The 26,200-nt window shown below is 40.7% G+C and overlaps 2 protein-coding genes across 3 annotated transcripts in view; one reads left to right on the top strand and one right to left on the bottom strand.

Moving 5' to 3' along the window:
- The window catches only part of urb1 (URB1 ribosome biogenesis homolog), a 60,021-nt gene extending 37,592 nt beyond the window's left edge, over positions 1-22,429 (top strand). For both annotated transcript variants that reach the window (XM_047017782.1, XM_047017783.1), the window contains exons 25-39: positions 2,836-2,891; positions 3,271-3,461; positions 3,569-3,679; positions 3,889-3,952; positions 8,950-9,118; positions 9,200-9,302; positions 9,389-9,549; positions 9,651-9,762; positions 14,471-14,577; positions 14,693-14,836; positions 19,168-19,277; positions 20,126-20,320; positions 20,430-20,665; positions 20,903-21,490; positions 21,692-22,429. In XM_047017782.1, coding sequence (XP_046873738.1) covers positions 2,836-2,891; positions 3,271-3,461; positions 3,569-3,679; positions 3,889-3,952; positions 8,950-9,118; positions 9,200-9,302; positions 9,389-9,549; positions 9,651-9,762; positions 14,471-14,577; positions 14,693-14,836; positions 19,168-19,277; positions 20,126-20,320; positions 20,430-20,665; positions 20,903-21,490; positions 21,692-21,876 — 2,532 coding nt within the window. In that variant the 3' untranslated portion in view covers positions 21,877-22,429. The remainder of the gene's footprint in view (positions 1-2,835; positions 2,892-3,270; positions 3,462-3,568; positions 3,680-3,888; positions 3,953-8,949; positions 9,119-9,199; positions 9,303-9,388; positions 9,550-9,650; positions 9,763-14,470; positions 14,578-14,692; positions 14,837-19,167; positions 19,278-20,125; positions 20,321-20,429; positions 20,666-20,902; positions 21,491-21,691) is intronic.
- LOC124466115 (melanocortin-2 receptor accessory protein-like) lies at positions 22,240-22,983 on the bottom strand. The gene is made up of 3 exons (XM_047017794.1): positions 22,975-22,983; positions 22,429-22,552; positions 22,240-22,340 (listed from the first exon to the last, which is right to left on the bottom strand). Exons 2-3 carry the CDS (start codon positions 22,550-22,552, stop codon positions 22,240-22,242), a joined length of 225 nt encoding a protein of 74 aa, XP_046873750.1. The 5' UTR covers positions 22,975-22,983.
- Positions 22,984-26,200: the final 3,217 nt, after the last annotated feature.

Genomic DNA, 26,200 nt, shown 5'->3' on the forward strand with positions numbered 1-26,200 from the left:
AACTGAACCCTCTGTAGGTTCGGCTACACTTTAAAGTACAAAATCGCTGTCAATCAAAAGGAGATGCAGTCTTTCGACAGACCCTCCAATCATCACGCGGAAGCCCAGCGTCCAGGCCAGCCCACTCCTCCATTTACCCCCAGCGACGCTGAGCGTCCAGGGCGGGACATAATCGCAGCATTTATCCAATGAGCGTATAGTTTTGAAACACTGAAAAATCTCTTCAAAGGAGCCTCATGAAGTCCATTGAAGCTGGCCTTCAACAGGGAAATGCACTGTGACGCTACGAGAATGTATGAGAAGGAAATCAGTCAGTCGACCTGCCACTATACGCAGCTGATTCTGAACTAATTTGTCTTCGAGATGAACGTGTTCTAACACATTTTAACACAATAGTAAATATTTTACCATACATTTTTTGATATTTTAGGGGAAGCTGAGCTTCCTTTTCAGTCTTAAAGAAATCGCCACTGGTGGAAAGTTAACATTTGAAGTTAGGAGTTCACCGTCATGAATCGGTCCAGAATCAAGGATCTGTTGCAGCCAGGCATTTTCTACGGAAGATCTGATCGATACTTCGAGCGGACTTCTTCTTAGAAAGGTGGCCTTGCATGTGTTGTTCAAGTGAAGTAAAACGTTTTACAAACGGCATGGTAGTCATCCATTCATCAAAAGGTTATTTTGACTGTAATGCAGGATTCCAACTCATAATAGAGTTTATTTAAACGTTGTCTCTCTGAAAAAACAGTAAGTATTTGTTGAGTGAATAATTAATTAATGATTAGTGAATGTATCTCATGTTATGACTTTACTTGAGGAGGCACATTACTATTAACAAATGATTAGTTACTGTCTCAATCCATGGATGCTGCCATTGTGGTCATTAACACATGAATTAAGGTATTACCACCATTAGTTTACCCTGTTGACTCAGGGGTTTAGTTCACACAGTTAACTAACAGTCATAGTTTGCACAACTAACTAAAGTAGTTAACTCACCTATCAGTTAATGTGTTAATGTCAATTGGAATGTATAGATGATTCCAGATTTAATTAATAGTAAATCATATGTGACTCCCTATTACCAAATGATGTGTTCATGATCAGTGCATCATGAAGTACTTTCTGAGTTATGTATTAACTGATGATGATTCATGCATTAGTTAATGCATTAATGAATGCTAATTAATGCACCCTTATTGAAAAGTGTTACCTCAAATTTAAATTCAGTCAACTGCTTGGGCGACACGTATAAATCCACAATGTTTGTAGTAAAGTGACAGTTGAAAGGTATAGTTTTGTGATGCTGAATTGTCACAAACGTAAAGAAGTTGGTATTTGCTCAAATCGTCTAATCAAGTATCAAATTGAAATGAACAGATTTAGTTGGGGGTTAACCTGTCCACACTAATATGGGAGTATTGTGGACAATGATTTTCTTTTTCATCCATGTTTAATTCTTCCTGTAATGTCTTGAATGATTTGATTAGGGGTCACTAACATGTTACAAACGTCTACACTGCAGGTTCTATGGCTGTCCCCGACTAAGATTTTCTTTGGTCGACCAAGACTCGCCAAAAACGTCTGAAAATCGACTAATCGAGATTTGAAACACTTATTTATTTATTTTTTTGAAAAACTAAACTAAAATGTTCGCGATCTGACTCAATGGCTGCTGGACATTGCAGATTTAGCCGCTAATAGCCTACTAATAGTAAGACTCGTATCACCAGTCCTGTTGTAACTGAATGCCGAAAGTATTTAGTATCTCTTACAATATACTAGCTACAAATTAAAAATATTGTTTGTTTAACATGCAAATCATCAGAGCGCGCTTATCACTGCCGGAACTTGCAGCATGCGAACTTCCGTAGAAGCTGAGTGGGAAACGGTGCAACAGAGAAAGATTTTGTTGTCTTGGCCATTTACATTTACATTTATTCATTTAGCAGACGCTTTTATCCAAAGCGACTTCCAAGAGAGAGCTTTACAAAGTGAATAGGTCACTGATAATAACAACAAGATAGCCCCAAAGCCGGAGAAGATAATGGCCGGGTTTCCCAGATTAGTTAAGAAGCTCTTAACGCTAAGAGCTTCTTAGCAGCGTTCTAAGAACGCTCTAGAACGCTCTTAGAACGCTCCTAAGAAGCTCTTGCCGTTAAGAGCTTCTTAACGAATCTGGGAAACCCAGCCTGTGTCATTCGATTTGGATGTGATTCTTATAATAGGCATATTCGTTTTTCAACCCAGCGCGTTAACCTGAACGAAGTAGGGCTAGGCCAACTTATGTTTCTCAGGTGGTAGGCTACATCATATTCAACGTCAAACTATGAAAAATAAACCATTGTTGGCAGAGTTTGCATTCAACGTTTTTCGAGTCACCCGGTACTTTGTAATTGTAAATGTACTTGAATGAGATGCTGCCATACCACAGATTTCTTTGCCATTTTGACAAATAACACGACAAAGTAGGCTATGGCAGAGTTTGTAGTTCTGCAGCCAATTGTGCTTGTGCCGTGTGCAAAATTCCAAAACAAAACAAAGCGCAGATAAACGAAAGGGAAAATAGTAACACCTTTTCCTTTTAAAATATATATTTTTAGAGTTGCTTTATTTGTCTTAAATAGCCTATTATAATCTACAATTTCTGTAGAACATTTCATTGATTCAGCAATGATGACACAATCGGGAATCAGATCTCACGCTGCCATACGGCAGCTCGACTAAAAAAATCTTAGTCGACCAAGAGCATATCGACCAGAAAATCGATTAGTTGACTGAGTGGGGACAGTCCTAGCAGGTTTACTGTAATGATTAATGAAAGTGTTTGTTCAGACTTTTGCAGATGTCACAGCAATCGAATGGAATGGCTTTGTGAAGACTGGACTGAAGTGAGTTGATTATTCAGAAATTCAGTCCAGCTTTATAAGAATAACGCGATAGCTCATCATTTAGCTAGAATTTGTGAATGGACAAATTGAGAGAATCTAGGTTCAAAATTCATGTTTGGTCTATAGAGCATCCCACTTCAGGGGAATTGCAATTGGAATTGCAAATAATTTCTGCCAATTCTTCCAACCAAGACTGCATTCCAGGATTGCACTAACCCTGCACTAAAATGTACACTGTATAGCAAGAAGGCATTGTATACACTTTTGTTTAGAAAAGGATGTTGTAGAGGTATAAGTTGTAGATAATTAATACATTAAACAATTAATTTGATGTGTGAATCCTACATACTTGTATCTAAAATGCTGTTTCCTTTTTCAGGTATCGATACAGATGCCCTCTCTTCCTGAGAACTCTGAACAAGTTTCTAGACGTCATGTATGATGGCAGGGATACCCTCACAGACTTGTTGCCCTTAGTTACTATGCACATGATGATCAGCAGCCACTCTCTGTTCTTATCCACCATGCTGGGTTCAGAAGTGGACATCTGTGGAGACTGGCAGGCTAAAGGTGACAGGGCAACTACTACTTAATTTAAAATGTTCTCCCCTACAATTACTTTATGCTTACTTTACACTCAATCAGATCATAACATTCAGTTGTTTGTCTGGTTTCAGAAGCCTTGGTTTCTCTCTTATTAACCTTGGTGAAGATGTGTCCTGCAGTCTGCAACCTCAACCACTTAGTTGTGCTTTTAGGAGCATATGGAGGGACACTGTGCATTTCAGGTAAACATTTTCTTCTTTACAGTTCACCCCAAAATCAAAAACAAAATGTTCCTCTTGCCTGTAGTACTATTTGTCCATCTGGATTGTTTGATTTGCCAAGTTTTGTAGATACTGGCTGTGGAGATGTCTACCTTCCCTCAAATATCATAGGAAAGGCTGCATATCGCAACATTATTTACAGTCTTAAATTATTTTGTTTTTGTTTGCAGATCAGAAAATTTTACTCCTTCTGCAAGAGTATGAACAAAACAACATCAGTATGATAGATTTTCAGTAAGTGTCGTTGTTGTAAACAATTAAGCCATGTTTCATTGAATGTCTGCCAACTGATGGTTCTGTGAGAGGATACATGATTTGAATGTCCACAATAACATCAGTACATCTCAAAGAGTAACACAAAACCTCTACCACAACCTTAGGTACTCGAGTTACAACTGCTTTTTGTTGTTTCACATCCTCTGAGTTACATGCCTCTTGGTGAATATGGCCAAAACTCTCAGTACTTAAACACAGCTGTAAGACTATTGGAGTTGAACACTAGAAGCAAATTGACCCATGAGTTTACAGACATGGACGTTGTTACTGACATGTGTTGATCGCTAGATGGCGCTTGTTGCACGAAGCAATGGCACGGTCTTCCGTTTTGTTAGTGAGTGATTATTTTATTTAAGCGTTTATTGGCTAAAGATTGTCAAGCATGTTGCGGGTTAGGCTAGACTGCAGTTGGTCTGTAGCCAGACGTATAAAAATAAAATTGTCTGGAGCCAGACATATAAAAAAAAAAATTGTCGGCTGGCAAGATCGCGTTGTTGTCCCATCAAAAGTATAAACAAACACACCGGGACATCATAAACATTCAATGGTCTAATTAGATTTATTTATTTTCACAACACAGTTCAAGGATTGCAAAGATGAGAGCGAATTGTTTGTTAATGCTTAGCCTATTTAATTTAACAACTTTCGGAATGACAAGACACAGTGAATAATATGTCAGAAATAATATCAAACTGGTTGAGAATGTGTATTTTGGTTTTATGTAGGCTATTGTATTACTGTAACATTGGGACTCCAGTTTCAAGTGTAGATGGCGGGTTATGCAAGGGCAGTAGCGCATGCAAAACGAGAGTTGCATTTGATAAATAAATAGGCGACCTATCTACTACAACTAGCCTGACAGGTCATTTAGAATAGCCTACGTTTTGTTCCTATTACCTCTACGGATAGGCTATAATTAAATGTTTTGGTCCGGATTAAGAGATTCAAGAGAACAGAACTACAAGTGTAGTGTGAACATGACAGTCAGAGTTTTAGCCCCATTTCATGTTGATGTACACAAGCCACAGTCAAATTTATTGTTCAGGTAGCAAGCATTTGAGAGCAGGATAAACGGGACAGCAAGCAGAGATCATAGATTCTAGCTTAAAAGTTCCAAACTAATAGGCTACACTTCTCTCATTTTTACAAGACTTGGACCTTGCCCTGTCAATAAATAAAGAACATTAACTGTTTTTCCAAGATAACCGGATCTATCAGATCCTTGAATGTTTTGAGACAATTTCAATAGCTACTTCTATAGACACACTGATCGCAAACTATAGTTTGAATATGCACTAATTCGCCTTACATACATAGATTGTCAATTTTTGAAAAGAGAATCTCACTTGGAATGGAAGAAAAAAAATCTACCTCGATCTGGGGCTCCATCCAAGATCTCACCTGTGAAGTTGCAATGATCATGAGAACGGTGAGGAATCAGCCCAGAACTACACGAGAGGATCTTGTCAATGATCTCAAGGCAGCTGGGACCATGGTCACCAAGAAAACAATTGGTAACACACTACGCTGTGAAGGACTGAAATCCTGCAACACCCACACAGTCCCCTGCTGAAGAAAGCACATGTACAGGCCCGTCTGAAGTTTGTCAATGAACATCTGAATGATTCAGAGGAGAACTAGGTGAAAGTGTTATGGTAAGATGAGGCCAAAATCAAGCTCTTTGGCATCAACTCAACTCGCTGTGTTTGGAGGAGGAATGATGCCTATGACCCCAAGAACACCATCCCCACCTTCAAACACGGAGGTGGAAACATAATGCTTTGGGGTGTTTTTCTGCTAAGGGATGTCAAAGAAAATTCTAGAGCCACTGTGTAGATTTGAACATGGCGACCGTCAAAATAGCGGTTTCAATTTAATTTATTTGGTATGCACATACTTAAGAATGAACAGAGTACTCTGGACCCGTCATAGCGAAAAACATGCAAGATGCAACCTACAGGTCGTTTGAGAAAGGGGTGAAGAACTATCACACATGCACTGCCTTATATGAACTTAGAACAAAGGATCTCTAGATGTTCGATCAATCAATACAGCAGTCTCTGTGATTGGCCAGCACTACTCAGTGACAGTTTGACTCCATACCAAGTGTCCCACAGTTCTTTGAAGTTGCATCTCTCTCCAGAGCAGTAGATAATAAAGCCACCTCACATTCCTTTGAACATAACTTAATTATCTTCCCTTCCTGTCTTTTACCAATGAACATAAAGCTTATAGATTACATACACGTACATCTATGCACATGCCCTAAAATTCCACCACAGGGGACAGGACAACTACACCGCATCAAAGGGTCGATGGATGCGGCCATGTACCGTCAAATCTTGGGTGAGAACCTCCTTTCCTCAGCCAGGGCATTGAAAATGGGTCGCAGATGGATATTTCAGCATGACAATGACCCAAAACACACGGCCAAGGCAACAAGGGAGTGGCTCAAGAAGAAGCACATTGAGGTCCTGGAGTGACCTAGCTAGTCTCCAGACCTTAATCTCTTAAGGCCGATATATGCTTCTTCGTTTTTCGAAAACGGACACATGGGAACGCCCTCGTCTCCGTGGAACGCCCTCTACGAGCTCTCCGTCAGCCCTCGGAGAGCTTTACGTGCACCTCCTGAATTTTCTAACTATCCGTCGTAATTTCGGAGAGCTACGGAGAGCTATGGCTGTAATTGATCAGTATTAAGAACCGCTTGCGTCAGGGGCGGGGTTGCTGTGAAAAACAGGACAAACAGAATCCTTTGACCGCCATTGCTGTAAGTTTTTACAATTCATATTTCAGCTAAACAGTACATGTAAATTAGCATCTGAATTAAAATGTGACGAGAAATGGGCAGTGTAGTTGCTGAAAATGTGCATATTTTATTGATGAAACGGCTAATTTCAGGGATTTTCCTGAGTCAAAATGGGTCTTCGGTGCTCCAAAAAAAAAATATATATATATATATGTGTATATATATATTTTCTTTTTTCTAATCAATGTATTTATTCCCAGGTGTTTTGCACCCCCCCCCCCCCCACACACACACACACACACACATATTTTCGTCCCATTTCCCCTAAAGCAATAAAGTTATAAAGTATGTTTTAAATGGCATAAATGCTGCCAATTAATAATTGACGTAACAACTTATTGTAAATGGTCAGTAGCCTAGCCTATTGATTAAGGTAGGCCACTCTGAAGCATGTACACTGCCTGCTTCATTTGATCTTGATAGGCTAAGCATTCTGTAGCAAAACTTAACAATATACCCACTTTTTATTAATTTAAACTACTTCAGCATAATAATGCACCTTTAATACAAACCTGAGAAAGGGCAGCAATCGCTATCAAATCAACAGACATGTGCAATTTAGCTTGCAGGGGAAGAATACAAACAACGAAAATCACCACTTAACTTGATTTAAATTTGCAAAACTATAGACTTATACAATAACGGGCTTCAGAACTGATAACATAAATTATACGTTCTCAAGGACGCACACGCGCAATCGCAACTGCGGTGTGAAGCGCGTGTCCGTGCTATTCTCCGACATGCACTCACTGCTGATATACGGACTAAACTTTTGTACAGCCTGATTTCTAATACTGTGACGGAAGAAATGTAGCCATAGAGGAAACACTGCACTATATGTTATCATTCCAGGTTAAGAATACCAATGGAGGCTGCGTTTGAAATCTTAAATCAAACTTTTGTCAGCATTTTGAGTGGAAATGTAATTAGCATTTGTAGGCTACAGGTGTACTATTCATGCACGTCGGGCTGGCCCTCGCAGCGGAACGACAGTTTAGTGGCCGCTCTGTCCGTTTGCGCACCTCACAGTTGCGTATTGATCAGACAAGAACACGCTTATCAACTTGATTATTATTGATCAAAACAGAACGAGGGTTCGGCTGTAGCCTACTTGAAACACACTATTGAGAACATATTCGCTGACATGCATTGCACGCGTGATGAACACAGGTTTTTTTGCCTTTGGCGCTCGGGATTTGTCATTGGCGCTTGGGAAAACGGCTTTGGCGCGCGCCAACATTTTCTCTATGTAGGAAAAATTCTGAATTTGTAAATTTGCTTTGACTTCTCGGTAACCTAGGTAAATAAACACTCGACTACGTCTCACAAAAAAACGTTGCGCCACCTACTCTTCTGGCGGTGAATTGTTTTCAGCACCCACAGCCTACGTAGAACCATAAACGCAGTCTATCCGTCCGTATTCGTGCGCCCGCCCATCCGTTAACGGAGACTCAGAAGCATATTTCGGCCTTTAGAAAATCTGTGGATGGAGCTGAACATTCGAGTTGCCTAACGTCAGCCTCAAAACCTTAATGAATCGGAGAAGATCTGCAAAGAGGGGGACAGAATCCCTACTGAGATGTGTGCAACCTGGTGGCCAACTAAAGGAAACATCTGACCTCTGTGATTGCCAACAAGGGTTTTGCCACCAAGCATTAAGTCATGTTTTGCAGAGGGGTCAATTACTTATTTCACTCATTAAAATGCAAATTAATTTATAAAAATGTTGAGGTGCTTTTATGGATTTTTTTGTTATTCTGTCTCTCAATGTTAAAATAAACCTACCATAAAAAATTATAGACTGATCATATCTTTGTCAGTGGGCAAACATACACAATCAGCAGGATATCAACAAAGAAAAATTCCCTCACTGTAACAGTAATATAGTTGAGAGGGACATACTTCCAATAAAAAAATATATTTTCATGTATCAAGTGCAGAATCATTATGGGTTGATAGGAATATGTATGTCTATGAATGTGCACGTGTGTATACACATAGGTGTGGGCATGTAAGTATGTGTTTATGTATGTATGTCTGTCTGTCTGTATACAGGTGTGAAACCCCTAGTATTAACTTAGAATGTTGAGCATTTAAATTTCAGTTTGTGTGTCAGTGTGTTAAAGAGATGTGTTGTGATCACCAGGTCTCTCCTCTGGGGCCCTGCAGCGGTAGACCACCACAAGGCAAAGAAAAGCTTGGGGCAGTCCCTTTGGCAGCAACCCAGCACAGAGGACCTACTGGACCTTCTGAAAGCTGAGAGGATGCTACACACAATCACCCATTTCCCCCAGCAACGCAGAATCATACCAAAGGTTTGTGAGCCACAGCCCTTCACCCAATATACATTAAGCTGTGGAATCGGCATTACATATCAAGACAACATCCTTTAACAGGAGGGAAAAGAGATGGTTTACAGAGACGACCAAGTGAAGGACCTTGAGAGTTTATATGACCCTTGCTTTCTCCTGCCACTCTTCAGTGCAATGCTACAGCCAGGTGACTATCTTATTCATCATTGTTAAAGATAGTTTGTATTGTAAGTTTGTTTCAAAGTAATTTACCGTTTTATGTCTTTGTCATAGAGTCAGTGATTGACTGCTTGAAGTTTGTATCCAGCCATGCCCTTGGGTTGGTAATGGTGGCCCTGAGTAGTTATGACTCAAAGTTGAGGGCAGCAGCCTATCAAGTTCTGGCCTGCTTCTGCCAGCACATTGAGGGAGCACGCTTTAAAGAGAAGAAACAAGTAAACAGACTGTGACTCTATGTTTTACTTTCTTTCATTCATCTACTATTGGTCAGTTTCAAACAAACTTGGTACATGTTTTCTGGCTTTTGTACTTTTAGCTGCTTTATCTTATGGACACAGTCAAGAATGGCATCAAGCAACATAATCTCAGGCTCCCCCTTGTGGTGACCAGTTACATCAGCAAGGCAGCCCATCAGATGCTGAAGCCTGGTGGGTATACAACACATTTTTCATCATAATGGCTCTGTGCTACCATAGGGCTGGACGGTATGGTCTAAAATGTATATCATGGTATTATTTTGAAGCACGGACGGTAATGTTATATTAAGGGTGGGAATCTTTTGGTACGTCACGATCCGATTCTAATAGATTCTTGGGGTCATGATTCGATTAAAAATTGATACACAATTCTTTAGATTTTTTTTAATCAAATTTCGATTCAATATATGCTTATATTTCATTCCAGTTTGCTGTTTATTGTTACTTGTTTCTATTTGACTGGGATAGTTAGTTAAATGTTGAAGAAAAAAATCCCAATGCATCAAAACCTTGAAATGTATTGTTTTTCTTGCAGTTTAGTAAATTCATTGTTATAAAAAATAAAATAAAAAATTGTGAAGTGATATGAATCGCTAGAAAACTGAATCACGATTCAAATCAAAAATCAATTTTTCCCCACCCCTACGATATATATATATATAACAATATATTCATTTTTTTCTTAACAGTTCTAGTCCATTTGTTCCAATAGTAGTCAATCTGTGGCTAATCTACTGCACTCACCAAATTTGAATGGGGTACGGCGGGTGTGTCGCATCAGTTCAATGTTTCCAACTTTTGAAGTGCTTTGCCATGGAAGAACAGCTAATATATGCAGCTTTCATATATCATTTCTATACCGCTCATTAGGGGTGGGCGATATGGACAAAATCTTCTATCACGATATGAGTAATTTTATATCACGGTTACGATATATATCACGGTATAGTAATTGACATAGTAAATATAGTCAATTTAATTAAGAAATGGTACTATATAACCATACCATACTTCATCATCACACTTGATTATTTATTACAAACCTAAACAACTGCCTCACATGAGACAACACTTGAGTTAAAAACATGACTCAAAGTTACTAGTACGAGCGTTCCGATTGGCTGAAGCGCAGTCATGCTATCCGCGTGGTGACCTAGCACTCAAAGCGCAATACGGATCCGTAATGCCCTCAGACAAACGGGGGGGGGGGGGGGGTTAAAAATAATTCCCTCGTTAATAATTTGTTACACAGAACTTTATTATATTAAATATTCATCCAAAATTATTCACACCTTCACAAAATCAACCACAAACAAATAATTTCTGCATATGCAAGTAGCAACGCTAGTGCTCAATAACTATTTAACTGGTCGGCTCCATGACGCCGGGTAAGTAGCTAGCTCCTGAGACTTCTCACCAAAAGAACAAAGGGGAACCTTCGATTAAGACATGTTCGTAGGTACCTAGCGAAAAGTAGCCTGAACTTTCCTAGATCTTAAGCTAATGCTGAATGCTCGCTAATATGGCTGTCTGTCTTACTAGAACGGCGAATGTATGCATCGTTGCCGACGTGTGCTGACGTTGTGACTATGTATGTGAGAAGGACGCGTAAGTGACAGAGACGAGAGGGAGAGCATGGAAAGGAAATGCAGCTGAAAGAATTCGCTGCATGTTTAACCTAAAGAGTGTTTAAAAAAATGGTTACGAAACGCAATATGTGGCGGCCGGTGTTGTTTCTGTGGCACATCGCCACAAATTAGTCTGTGTGGGAAACACTGAAAAGTATACCGCGGTTGAAACGGTATAGCCAAATCTCTCCCGGTAGACACATTTCTACCGTTGCACGGTATATACTGTCATACCGCCCACCCACCCCCCACGCTACCACAATGGATTAGGATGTAACAATCAAGATGTGCAGACTTTCAGATTTAATTTAAGGGTTTCTTCAAATGTTGTATGAACAGTCGGAATTGCAGACATTTTTAAACAAGTGCATAACACCCTGACTTAAGGGACTCAGGCTATTGTACACATCATAAATTGTCAATTTCGGTACATGGTTGCCAATCCTTTGCAGTCAATTATGTCTTAAGTCTGGAACCCGTAGACCACCAAATGTAGACCACCAAATATATGTCATTAAAATCAACTAACCAACATCTTAATCGCATACTTCATCAGGGGCACTGCACTAGTAATCCTACACCATTTGTGTGATGATTTGAAGTCCTTATAGTACTTTTATTCCAAAAGACACAATTATATATTTTAAAGGTCCCATGACATGAAGATTTCAATTTAAGAGGTTATTTTAAAATAATTTGAGTTCCCCCTAGCCTGCCTTTGGTCTCCCAGTGGCTAGAAAGTTTGATAGGTGTAAACCAAGCCCTGGGTATTCTTCTCTGCCTTTGAGAAAATGAAAGCTCAAACTATACGTTCATGTTATCCTTCCTATTAATTAATTAGTTATTAGCTAGCCCTGATTTAATTTGATAAACCCTCTGATTACTTTAGTAGGTAACTCTACTTTTCCAGGAGAATGTTCTTGATCTGGTCATCCATTCATCCACCAAAGTAGTTTTTGGCCTTTTAGTGTTCCTGAGCTTAATTGTGCTTTCTTTCTTTTCAACATTGTACCAAATAGTTGATTTGACCATGCCTAATGTTTTTGCTATCTGATGGGTTAGGTTTTTCAGCCTAAACATTGACTTGCCTTACTGATAGGGCTCGCAATAAACTTTAAGTTGGTAGCACTGGTGCTCCCAACTTAAAAAAGTTAGGGGCACCAGGATTCTTTTGGAGCACCAACCGAAAATTAAGGAGCACCACAAAAAAAATGTATACCGTATTTTTCAGAAATAAAGCCGCAGTTTCTACACCGATTTTACATTTTTTTGTGGCGGTGAGGCCTATATTTCAAAGGGGCTCATAGAAAGTTTTTATAACGTTCGTACAACGTTTTATATTCTATAACAGGCTTCAAAATGTATTAATGATAAAGCTAACAAGTAACACTAGCATGGTAGTAGCATTGCTACCAGTATTATGCTAGCTAACTTAGCCCGGAAGCTAACTAAAGCTAGCTAGCTACCATTTCAGAAAAATAACGTGCGCTTTGGGGACCGTCTGAATTATTTAGAACTCACGCGTCTAAAAGGTTAATATTAGTTAATTCCCGGCCAATAGAAAACATACATTTCGCACTTTTGCTTTGAAGTGTGTTGCAAAGGCATGCTGTAAGATCGCCTATACTCGTGCATTGCTTGGTATCATTGATCCCGTGTCAAGTGCGGCATATATTCCAGTGCGGTTTATACTCAGATTTATAGACACAAAGCTCCAATTCTGGTGGGGTAAGGTTTATAGAAAATGCGGCTTTCCGAAAAATACAGTATATTTATTTTTCGAACTAGTTAGCTCCCTGTCATGTGACAATAGAGCACAGCACAAAGATTGATTGATGGCTAATATTAACCAATCTAAAATCAGCATTAAAGTTAAGAACGTAATTAAGTTTACGTTATGTAACATTGGATAGAACAGTGGACCATCACTAGGGCTGTCAACGAATATTCTATATTCGAATATATATTTGAATAGTTGTTAAAAACTGGTTTTCGAATGTGAAAATGTATATTTGAATGTTAAAAAATTCAAAATTAAACACAACAGCGGCAGCAGTGGCGCGACTCTGTTTTCAGGGTGTATTTAACGTTAACAGAAATATTACTAGTGTGGGCAAGTCACTACTGTACTGACTGTACAGTTAGTACAGGGGTTGCATGAATAAAATAGAATAGATAGGCTACAACAGCTTCAGGGGCGGACTTACCCATTAGGCAAGGTAGGCAACCGCCTGGGGCCCCCCAGATGCCAGGGGTGCCCTTGAAAGACTACGTAAAATTACTGTATGATAAATAATAACTATAATAATAATACAAATCGATTAAAATCGTAACCTTCCCCAAAAGTATCAACAAAGATACCAACAGAGCGTTTATTCTATTTGTGTCAACGCAAGCTTCCCCTCCCACCCGATACTACTGTGGACTATTCCATCGATTGCAGCAACTCCGCAGCAAAGCACGTCATATCAGTTGGTTCATGTGAGACAATAGAAGAGTGAAGTGAATGCAAAAACCAATTTGCTAAATGTAACGAAACTCCCCTAGCGGAGCACAAAAGAGGAGAGTAAACAACTAATTGCCAAGTTGAAACTACAGAAGGAAACGTAATTTTTCTCCACTGGTATCCAATGATGCGGCAGCTAGCACAAGTGCTGCTAAGTGAAGTTTGGCTAGCAACAGCAGCTAGGCTAGCTTGCTCGTAGCACAATTTACCGGGGCAGCTTCTCCACGCAGGGCTCTAGACTGAGATCAGAATTGGCATGTTAGAATTGGCAGAATAATAGCCCTGGATTGTGACAGTTCTTTGAACTTAATTTTGAGAGTTAACAGCAATATATTCCCTTGAAATGACCTTTTATCAACTTATTTGTAAATTAAAAAAGCGAATGACACACCTGGCTAGGCCATGTAACAGCTGATCAGCCAACTGTCCGTTTACTTTTGATCCGTTAAAAAGGGCAGTAACACAAGTACAAAGTGCCTTAATTCCTACACTGAGGGTGTGGGGGGGGGGTAGACTAGTGATAGACTAATGCATTCTGCAGAGAAGGGAGACTGGCGTTGGTCACGTTGTTTTTGTTTTTTTTCCACAACGTAGTTAAGGCGGCAGGCATGTGTTGCTTAGGCGGCTGCCTTAGCTGCAAAATGCTGCGGGGAACTTGTATAAAGCTGAAATAACGTTTTGAATTGGTTAGTATGTATTCATTGAAGATTAACGTATTCATGAACATTTGTCTTTGATTTTGCAGAGGACCACATGTATGTTTTAGTTAACAGGTTCCTGCTATGTCATCAGAGTCTAGACATCAGAAGAGTCCCAGAGTTCTTCAAGCTCTTCTACAGCTTTGACATGGAGGTAGGGTTGTTTTGGCACAAGCCTAACAAGAAGCTGGAGACATATAGGAAAAACTTATTAAAGGGAGGGTTTTTGTGACTGATTGTGGTGTGAAAGTGTGTGTTTTACTCTGCAGCACAAGGTTGAGCGAAAGTGGATCATCAGTGTCCTGGAAGAAGGCTTGGCTGATAGATACTGTTATGAGCTATGCGACCAACAGGGGATTTTCCAGACCCTGCTAAGCTTCAGCAGCAGTTCCCTCTGTGATGAGCAAACTCTGGTATGTTCACTTTGTGTCAGAGCAAAATAATCCCCTTGTAGAATGTTGACTTCAGGTGGATGAGTTGCTCACAGTTTTAGCTCCTGTGCATTACATTTACATTTAGCAGACGCTTTTATCCAAAGTGACTTACAAGAAAGAGCTTTACAAAAAATGCATAGGTCAATGATCATTCACAATTAGATTGTTCCCCCCCCCCGCAAAACATGAATCAACATGAAAAGCAAAAGTGCCAATGGGTAGAACCAGAAGGGCATGTAGTTAAACAAATGACAATTAAACAACATGATCCTTGAAAGTGCTAGAGTGTACCTGGAGGGAAGCAAGCAACAATAGTATAATTCACAGCAAGTACAAGTAGTTAAATCAGTTACAACTAGCCAACAAGTGCAACAAGTCCCTGAATAAATGTCATTGTGTTCCTGGAGGTAATAAACTAACATCTGATCCAACAAATCTTAAGTACCATTGTACTCCCGAAACAAGTGCGACTTTAGCCTTTTTTTAAGGTGGAGAGACAGTCAGTATCTCTGATGGAGGTGGGGAGATGATTCCACCATGGGGGGGCCAAACAGGAGAAGAGCTTGGGTTGGGAGCGGGTCTCTTCAGAGGTGGGACCACAGGACGGTTGTCAGAAGAAGACCAAAGTTGGCGGGTAGGGGTGTAAGGCTGGACGAGAGACTGGATGTAGTCGGGTGCAGTCCCGTTCACCGCTCGGAAGGTCAGAACCAGGGTCTTAAATCTGATGGGGCCGTGATGGGTAGCAAGTGGAGGGAGATGAACAGCGGGGTAACATGGGAACATCTGGGTAGGTTGAAGATCAGGCGGGCTGCTGCGTTCAGTATCCTCTGGAGAGGGCGGGTCGCGGATGCTGGGAGACCACCGAGAAGCAAGTTGCAGTAGTCCAACTTGGAGAGGACAAGTGCTTGGACTGGCAGCTGGGTGGAATGCTCAGACAGGTATCTCCTGATCTTCCGGATGTTGTAGAAGGTGAATCTACACGACCGGGAGACTGCAGCAATGTGGGCCGCGAAGGTGAGCTTGTCATCCATGGTAACCCTGAAGTTCCTGTTCGAGGATGAAGGGGTCAACGTTGCAGATCCCAGGGTGATTAAGAGATCCGTGAAAGATGGAGGGTTTGGCCGGGATGTTGAGAAGTTCCGTTGGAGTTCAACTGGAGGTGATGCTTGATCATCCAGGCGTAGATGTCTGTGAGGCAGGCCTTGATTCTAACAGAAATCCCCAAATTAGTCGGGGGGAACAAAGGGTACAGCTGCGTGTTGTCAGCATAGCAGTGTTCAGGGCTTCCATTGCTGAAGCCATGGTGGAGAGCTGGTGCTTCAAGGGGCGGTAACCTTCGAAGACCATGGTGTACACTGGTGGTCAAGGAAGCCGTCCAACTGAAGAAAGAGGCCTTCCGGGATATGTTGTCCCGGAGGTCTCCGGAGGTGTCCGGAGGCAGTTGCAAGGTAGCAACAGGCCCGAAGGGCCCCGGCCTCTGCTGTGGGAGTGGCAAAGCAGTGGGTGTGGGAGAAGTTTGGCGAAGACATGGAGAAGGACTTTCGGTCCACACCAAAGTACTTCTGGGAAACGTCTGCCATCTCAGGAGGGGGAAGTGGGGAACCATCCAAGCTGTGTACAGCAAAGATGTGACGCTGTTGACCTCAACTGAGGAAGTTATTGGGCGGTGGAAGGAACACTTTGAAGAACTTTTAAATCCCACCACACCCTCTGTGATAGAGGCAGAGCCGGAGGCGGATGGGGGATCAGATTCAATTTCCCTGAAAGAGGTCACTGAGGTAGTCAAACAACTTAAACTGAAATGGGTTTCCTCAGGAGGGTGGCCTCCCTTAGAGGTGGGATGAGGAGCTCAGTCATCCGTGAGGAGCTCGGAGTAGAGCCGCTGCTCCTTTGCATCGAAAGGAGCCAGTTGAGGTGGTTTAGGCATCTGGTAAGGATGCCTCCTGGGCACTGCTGGGAGGAGGCCTCAGAGAAAACCCAGGACTCGTGGAGAGATTATATCTCCATACTGGCCTGGAAACGCCTCGGGGTCCCCCAGTCGTAGCTAGTTAATGTGGCTCGGGATAAGGACGTTTGGGGGCCCCTGCTGGAACTGCTTCCCCCCGCAACCCGACTCGGATAAGCAGTTGACGATGGATGGATGGTTGGATCTTTGCCTTTCAAGGCTGCAATTCGCCTTTCTATCAGCAGATGTCGCAAGGGTTTGCTTGAACAAGTCTGTCATTCAGACTAAGGTTATGCAGACTAAATAAGATATGTCTAGGAAAGTATGAATAGTTTATATATAGTCTATAATTATGTGCAAAATGATTCTTGAAGGCTTATATATTATAATAATTAGAGACACAGACAGACTACTGTCATTTTGTCATCATCCTTTGATACTGTGAAGTCCTGCCACACAGCCGACATGTTGAATCATGTTGTTGGCGCTCATAGTAACTTCTAAAACTGATTGTTCCAATCCTTGATTCTGATTGGCTATATCGCGTTCGATGCCGTTGTAAAATCCAGCTTAACCTTTCAAGTTGTCCTCATAACCAGTGCTCGAAGTGGGCCGGTACTCACCGATACGCAGTACCGGCACCTCTACATTTTACTCTTAAGCGTACCGGCACCTTTTCTTGCGTGCCGGTACGCTAGATTCGAAAAAGTTATCTAGTCAGCATCAACTGATGCCTCAGTAAAACAGATTTTTCACTGCTGCTTTGAAACCTAGAAACTAAACGACTTTCGTTTGTAAGTAATTATGTTAGCCTTTCAGAAAGTCACTAAAAGAACGTGTGTGCCAGAGCCAGACACATCAACAAATGTCCAAGTCCAACCAGAAACATCGGGTAGGCTACGAATCATGAGCTTCAAACTTGTTTAAATAAATACATACATTTATGCATGGATGCGGGAACTAGGGGTGCTGAGGGTGCTGCAGCACCCCCTGACAGCACGAGAATTTAAAATAATATGACTTTAAAATCCACCACCGCGGAATAGCCCCGCAGTAGCGGACTGGCCATCGGGAATACCAGGAGAAGAATAACGATGGAAAACGATAAGAAACGTAAGGGTGGGGCTGAGAAATAAAGAGAAAAAAAGACATCACTTTCACTAGACAAGGTTTTACCAATTAAAAAACAGCCATTTTTATTTTACACAAGGCTTAAAAAACTATTTTTGCGCTCAAATAAAGGCCAACTTAAGTATCAAACTCCCAAACTAGCATCACATCAAACACAGACTATGCATGCATTAGCAGGCAGCAGTGGTGGCGTAGCTATACGGGGGCCGGTTCTGGTCTGGATAAAAGTCCAGGGCCTATTTTTACTCCCAGTCCGTCCCTGCCGCCCCGCAACATTAACCCCCTGATAATATATGTTCCCGAGGCTATGCATTTATGTTGTTAATAAATAGTCTAACAATAAATTGTTGTTGTACCAGAAATCTAGTTTTGTTTTTCACTGTAGAAATCTCAAATTTCATAATGATTTGCCAATGCAAGAGAGTACCGGCATCTTTTTTTCTCCACTTCAAGCACTGCTCATAACATAACATTCCCTATTACTGCACATCGAATATTTCAAATAAAAAAATAAGTTGCAAAGTTACACGGTAGTAAGCAACCTAGTTGTAAAGAGAATGGCAACATTTGTTGTGAATTTTGATTTGCTGGGTTGGCTGACGTTTGACGAGTGGTGGGAGACTTAACAGAATGGAGGAGAAAGAGTTTAAAAAGACCAGGCATGCAGAGAAGACAGAGGCTGAAATCGAAGAGTTCGCAAAGGCAAGGAATGAAGCCGGCACTAAAAAGACGATATGGGCCGTCCACTGTTTTCAATCTGTTGCGTGGCAACGATTTATGAAGGAACTATACTTTGTAGTGGCGGAAGAATGACGGTTTATTATTAAACTGTTTTGTTTCTTAAATTTGATTGTCTTTATTTATGAAACCATATCAAATATTTGTAGTAACAGTTTTAGAAAAGCAATAAGGCCCGCAAGTCCGTGTTTTGCGCTGATTTTAGAACAGGAAAGGGGAGTTGTTAGGCACAACGCGACGGGCTTATTGCTTAATTAAACATTTGCTTCGCGTGCGCATAATTTGCACGTCACCTTATCGGCCAGGTACATCGGCAGGAAGTTTCATATCTGCAGATGCCGATGATTAAGTTTTGAAGCTTTTATCTGCCGATACCGATGACGTGCAGATATTATCGTGCATCCCTAATTACAAGATTATTAGTAAAATGCACGTGCATTGTTTAGCATTTTGGGACTGTCAACGTGTACTAAAAGTTTTTTTTGCTTCCCATTAGGTTCAGATTTTAAATGTTTTACACCAGGCTGTCCAAGTAACCAAAGCTGCTTACAACTTCACCAAGGGTCATGGATTGATAACCTGGGCACAACAATTAGTGGAGAGGAGGTGAGCACTACTGTACTGTATTTTAACCATTTACAGTGACTGAGTACTTTGAAAAGCGCTATATGAATAAAATGTATTATTATTACTGGAGCAGTATAAAAAGTATTTTTACTAGTGGTGGGCATAGACAATTTTTTTAAAAATCTAGATTAATATCACTCTAATCTTGGAATTAATCTAGATTAAAATGGCTCATTTGAATTCCGCTGAAGGCATTCAGAATATGTGTGCTACCCAAATAATGACTAAAAGTAAGTCTTTGAGAATGGGTTTCTCAAGTCTATTAGCTTGGCTGATAGAGCTGTATTGACGGGCTTGCCTCGGTTGCACTCAAACATAGTAGCTTGACGACGACTCTCCCCTGCGCTACATCAGTGCTTGGCCCGAATCTTCCGCATTAGCTAAGGGATGCTTTGCGTTTAAGTCTTGTCGAGGTTTCCATTGGGAAGCTTCTTAAAAATACATTTTTCCCTGAAGCAAACCAGGCGGCTTCATAGCTGCATCCATGTTAGTACGTCACGTTTGATGTGGTAATTTCATACACAAAGCATACACACAGGTTTGAAGACTTGTTCTCGCCTCCCTATAGTGCAATTCGGCTAGGTATAAATCTGCGCTAAATATTAAGGTGAAAGTCATCATAGCTTGCGTAGTATAAACCCAGCTCCCAACCCAACTTTGAGAATAGATTAACGCCAATATTTTTTTTATCGCCTGATAAGAGTCACACGTTAACGCAGCACGTTAACGCCGATAACGGCCCACCACAAATGTTTACAGATGTATTCCAAGAAAGGTTGAACTGTTCTTTATATATGTGTTAATGGAACCTTTTTTCTTCATTTCAGACACATTGATCAGTGTGTTCTCAGTGCAGTCATAGATCTGATCCATGTGGTATGGTTTACCAACCTTGGGCAAAAGGAAAGCCAGAACATTGTGGCCACTGCAGAGAATAAACCTCAGAGGCACACAAAGTGCTTACCGCTTCCTCTCATCAATGAGTTCTTGTGTCTCTTCTCCACCATCATCAGACACCTGAGGTAAAAGAGAAACCCATTTACGCATTACAAAAATGCATATCCGCTAGTGTTTTTGGTTTGTAAATTTTAAAAAAAATCTTTATTGACTTGCCTTTTTTGCTGTGTGAAGGGGTGTGAAGGCAGCACATCTGAGCCTGTTAGTGGATACACTGAGCTCTGTTTTGAGGCATCGAAGGACAGCTCTCAAAATCCATGAAGAGAGCGACTGGCTGACTCTGCAACCACAATCCCTGTCTTCCTCTGCGGCCCTCTCTTTGCTCCACTGCTGGGCCTCAATGGCCCATGATGTAGCTCTACTGACCCTATTGCAACATGTGGCTGAGAAGCACATGATGGAGTTGTTTGGTTAGTGCTATGATTCTCTGCCTGCTACTAACTTATCTGGTTAACTTTCTGTATTATTGTTTTATGTTCAGTGGATAAGCTTACAGAGAAATGCCCTATTATGCAAATAACTGCTCTTGTCCATCAGTAAACTTTGTACATCTCATGGTCTTTCCTGGTTCTCTCTGCTGGGTATTGATGATTGTCCTTCTAAATGACATGAGTTAAACATGAGTGTTTGTTTATCTCCCCCCTCAGAGACTGTGAAGGACAAAGGCTGTAATTTCCTTTCTACTCGGTCTTGTGCCCAAGAAGGGGAACAGATGGATGATGATAAGGTGGAAAAGCAGAAACAGACCATTCTGGCTAACTGTAAACCTCACCTCAGGAATATATTCACCTACTGGGAGCCTGTTTCTCCAATCTCTGAGCTAAAGGGCAGTAAGCATTCCCAGGAAAGTGACAGTGAACACCTTAGCTGTCAAGACAGTGCCACAGCACACCTGCTCATAAAGTGGTCACTAAGATCATTGATCGAAGAGAAATGTAATGAAAGGGGAACAGTAGACTTCATTCAGTGGTTACAAAATGTGGCAATACCTAACAAAGGCATATTAGATGCACTACTCTGTGATCGTGCACTGAGAGCAGACCTTCTCAGGCTGTATCACCAGATGTCTGAGCACCAGTACCAGTCCTGGACTTGCTCAAGAGTTGAGATGCTCCAGCTGTTCACAAGCATCATGATACACCTACTGGAGGCGTGCAGCAGCCCCTCTAATAATCTACATCAAGTGGTGCTCTCTTTTTGTTTGACAGAGACTACACATGGCCAGTCCAGAAAAGGTAAGAGAATCCATTTTCAGAGAAAATCATTGACTTTATTGTCTTCTCTGATAGTTTTGCATTGGTACACAAATGTCTGTGAAATGTCAACAGAAAAAGGAAAATGTTAAGAATTACACAGTATTAGTGCTTTGATAAAAATTTAAAAAGTGAATAATTTAAGGTAATGTCCCTCCCCACTCCCCCCCTTCCCATTTTCAGAAGCTGGGCTGATGCTGCTGTCACAATACATATATGAAATGTGGAGTGGAGCCACATCCCCAGAGGTGTTTCTGCTACATGTCAAACTGGTTGCAGGGGCTGAGGAGAAAGGACCGAAAAAGTCACTGGCCCAAAGATCTGTCAAAAGTATTTGTAGTGCCATTAGTCAATCAGTTGGTCTTTGAAGACAATATACTCAAAGAGAAAGTTTAGTCCTTCTATTTGTGAACTACAGTTTGTACTTTAGTTTTCATATTTGTATTTTCTGCATTGAAACTTTAAAATGTGAACTGCTTAATCAAATGTAACATTATCAAACCTTGCATAACGTGTTTATATAAAACAAAGCTTTTTATATACCTGTTAAGCAGAAAAGGAACTTCTCAGCTGTGTGGTTTGGGTGCTGTGTGGTCTGTGTAAAAGATTGAATGAACTGAATTTCCGAGTTGTGAATTCTGGTTCATTGCAATTCTTAACAAAATACTGTTTTAAAATTCATAACCAGCAATTTTGATAGTAAACATTGCTTCATCAACACTGTGGAACCCTTACCGTTGCGTGTTCTTAGGGTGTGACATGAGTATCAAAATTCCAAAAAAGAAACTCACAAACGCAGCCAAAAACATCCAGAATATTATAACAACTGAATCTATAAAATAAAGTAAAAATAAGACATTAGAATAAAAATCATTGTACTGAAATTGATTTTCCAAATGGTAATAAATGTAACTACTTACACTTGTTATATTTGAGTTTGTGTTCATCCACAACTACAGGGTCTATGTAATCATAATAGTATTCAAATTCCCATGTATATGAGAGATGAGAGAAATTGGTAATGTTCTCCATTTTGATGTTCATCTAGAAGTGGGGGTGTCGCATCTTGGTTAAACAAGCACAAGGACAGTTCACACCACAACTGTAAATGTAGAGTAGGCTACTGGCTCATTCTACTTCAAGTTGAACTTAATCCTAACGTAGTTAAAAGGGTTTAATTTAATCAAAAACTTTGATTTCAAGTGAAATTGTGAGGTGTGGTTGCCGATGGGTCCGGTGATATGATGGGCTATGTTGCAGCCTCACATGGTTGAAGAAGTTGAATGAAAACAAAGAAACTGGCCAGTCCTGTGTAAAAATGGCCAAACCCACATCTAACAATGTTGTTATTGGCAGTATTTTAGCTGGAATCGGGATTTGCAGTACCCTCTGCAAACTGAAAAAATGCCCCCAAGAACATAAGATTGAAAAGTATTTCTGAGGCCTGTTCTATAAAGCGAGTTTACCGAATAAGCCAGACTTATATCAGTTAGTCGGACTTCATTCGGTTCCATAAAGCTAGTGTAGCCGTTGTGGTCTGTCTCTTCACCGACTACTGCGTTGTGTTCCGGTGCATATAGTAGAGGACGCTGAATTTATTTTCGGCACTTTATTTCTCGTCTCTTGCTCAGCCTAGAACACAGACAGAGCAAGACGCGCGAAAATGCAGCACATATAGGTATCACCATCCAACAGGGGGCGCTCACACAACAAACAATGCTCTCAACAGCTACCATAAAAGAAACCACAATTTTGGTGAAATAAAACATACATACACAAAATATTTATGATTTCTTGAGCTGTTACACTAGCTCAACATAGTTCGAACTCGGTTACTATGGCAACTTGGGCTGCTAAACTCTGGTCCGGGGCAGACTAATTGTCAGGCTTAGCGTGACTTGGTGCTTAAAGTTGCATTCAAGTCTAAGACTAGGTCTATTTTAATGCAACTGGCCCCAGGCTTCAGAAAGAACGCGTGTGCCAGAGCCAGACACGTCAACAGAGGTCCAAGTCCTACCAGAAACATTGGGTAGGCTACGAATCATGAGCTTCAAACTTGTTTAAATAAATACATACATTTATGTATGGCTGCGGGAACTAGGGGTGCTGAGGGTGCTGCAGCACTCCCTGACAGCACGAGAATTTAAAATCCACCACCGCGGAATAGCACCGCAGTAGCGGACTGGCCATCGGGAACACCGGGAGAAGAATGATGAGACGCTTGCAAACGCTTTTATCCAAAGCGACTTCCAAGAGACAGCTTTACAAAAGTGCATAGGTCTCTGATCGTAACAACGAGATAGCCCCAAACATTGCGGGTAGCCAAAACATGAAGCATACATTGTGAAAAAACAGTTCCAAAAGGAAGAACCATAAAAGCATGTAGTGAAACAAGTTACAATTAAACAATATGAACCTCAATCTTCCCATGGAAAAATATTATTTGTACATAACAGAACGTTTCAATAAATAATATTAATGTTAATGTTTAATTTAAACTACAATGTTCTAATCATTTACCATAGGGAGTACTGTACTCCCCTACTTTGGGTTTGATTCGCCTCCAGGAGGCCACCCAACAACTTCCTTCTGCCACCCCATTGCCAACCCGAATGAAAATCTCTAGATCCGACCCTGCTGCCGCCCCGCAACATTAAGCCACCCCCCTGATAAAATATGTTCCCGAGGTTATGCATTTATGTTGTTAATAAATAGGCTAACAATAAATTGTTGTTGTACCAGCAATCCAAGTTTTGGTTTAGTTTTTCACTGTAGAAACCTCAAATGTCATAATGATTGGCCAATGCAAGAGAGTACCGGCACCTTTTTTTCTCCACTTCATGCACTGCTTCAAATACATTATAGAAGACTTTGCATCCAGGAAGACAAGGAAGATGGCTGTATAATAGGCAAAGATGAAGGCAGGTAAATTGCATTTTATACTAGAAAATGTGGTGAGTGTAGCAGATCTCAGTGTGTCAAATTATTGTGCGTGTGTGTGTCTGGCCCAGCGCCACACAAGTTGTTAAGGCATTTCAGTTATATTTATTGAACTTTGTTTAAGTTTTATGTATAAAGGTGTATTTGTTTTGCTATAATGTAGCTCCCATCACTGAGTAAGTCTCTTAAGTTTACATATGTTTTATGTAGGAGAGAGAGAGCACACACGCGCATGCATTAATAAGTAAAGACCTATTAGGGGGGGCCCATTCACTGGACATTTTCAGGGGCCCAGCAATTTCTATGGGCGGCCCTGGCAGCAACTCTTCACATGGCCGATTATTTTCTTCTTAAAAATCTTGATTTTATTTGGGGACAATGACATGGCTCAATAGCTGCCTAGTCTTGTTGTTAAACATACTGTCAAATTATAATTACTCTTTGGAGAAAATGTCAACTTTGATGTGGTCATCTCACATTAGTGATGGGAAGTTCGGTTCATTTTACTGATTCGGTTCTTTGAATCTCGTTCAGTAAAATGAACTAATCTTTTTTCGAGTCATTTTTTTCATTTCAACGGAATATCCAGTGACGTGCAGTCAGGGTAGGCAAGGTAGGCACTGCCTACCCTGCCAAAATTCAAAGGTAAAAATGTTTATTAAATAATTGTATTTAATAAACTTGTATTTGTATTTTTACTGATTATTCTTGTGATTTATATATGCAATAGCCTATGTGTGTTATTCCAATTGTTTAAACGTTACGATGACAAATGTAGCAGTTACGCATAATCAAATACAACAAAATGGTAGAATGCAGTGCTTTTACTCTCCATTCATTTCGGACGACAACGAAAAACTCGATCCTGTATTCTTTAACATGTACGTCGAAAAGCACAACTCTGCTGTGCCTTTGCACGTAAATATGTTATGCCAGTAATCATCTACGTTACGTATCAAACATGGACCAATTAAAATCGAGATATTACTGGAAATTTGCACAGCTAACGTCATTACACTGGCTATGTTGTAAGCGTAATCCCCGCAAAATTCAAGGCAAAATGACAGCAGCGGTGTCTGCCGATATCAGAGTTGAGGAATTTCTCCAAGATCGATTTTATTCAAAAAAGGAGTTAATAGCAAGAGGGAGGTCTACGCCAGACTTAGATGGACTACTGCAGCAAAGGGACAACATGTTTTCGATCTTTTCCAACAGACTGGTGTGAAAAGATTGGCTATGTGGCTGTGCTAACATTCAGCGGCTGTAAACTACTGCCTACTGTTTACTGCATTTACTGTTTTGACATATTAGCCTAACAATAAATTAGGTAATCTGGCTTTCATAACTCAGTGCCTACCCTCTTACTGACATCACCGCACGTCACTGGGAATATCAAACATGTATGATATTCTCATGTAGGTTAGTGCATGACACGTGCACCAGCAGATACTTTTTCAAAATAAATTCCTGCATTAAAATAATGTATCATGAGTTTGTATGATTTGGTCATGTATTATCACACTAGCATTTAATTATCAGTCAAACAATTACACTGCACTAAACTGTAAGTGTAAATGTAAAGTGAAAATAACAAAACCAGTCAGTATGATGACTTGAGCGAATATCATTCACGTCTTACTAAAACAGCGGCCACGCCAAAGGGAATAAGGAAATTGTTTCCTCTACTAAAAAATACAATGCGGGTCGTAGAAAGACCGAGTCGGGAAATGAACGAGTCACTCGTTGAAAGGA

This window comes from Hypomesus transpacificus, unplaced genomic scaffold (assembly GCF_021917145.1).
Source record: "Hypomesus transpacificus isolate Combined female unplaced genomic scaffold, fHypTra1 scaffold_65, whole genome shotgun sequence".
NCBI classification, from domain to species: domain Eukaryota; kingdom Metazoa; phylum Chordata; class Actinopteri; order Osmeriformes; family Osmeridae; genus Hypomesus; species Hypomesus transpacificus.

Bases quoted from the DNA above. Each gene is read 5' to 3' on its own strand.
- LOC124466115 (XM_047017794.1), bottom strand. From the start codon at position 22,552: ATGAACATCAAAATGGAGAACATTACCAATTTCTCTCATCTCTCATAT. The intron at 22,341-22,428 runs GTAAGTAGTTAC...TTTATTTTATAG, and splicing joins CAAACTCAAATATAACAAGT to ATTCAGTTGTTATAATATTC.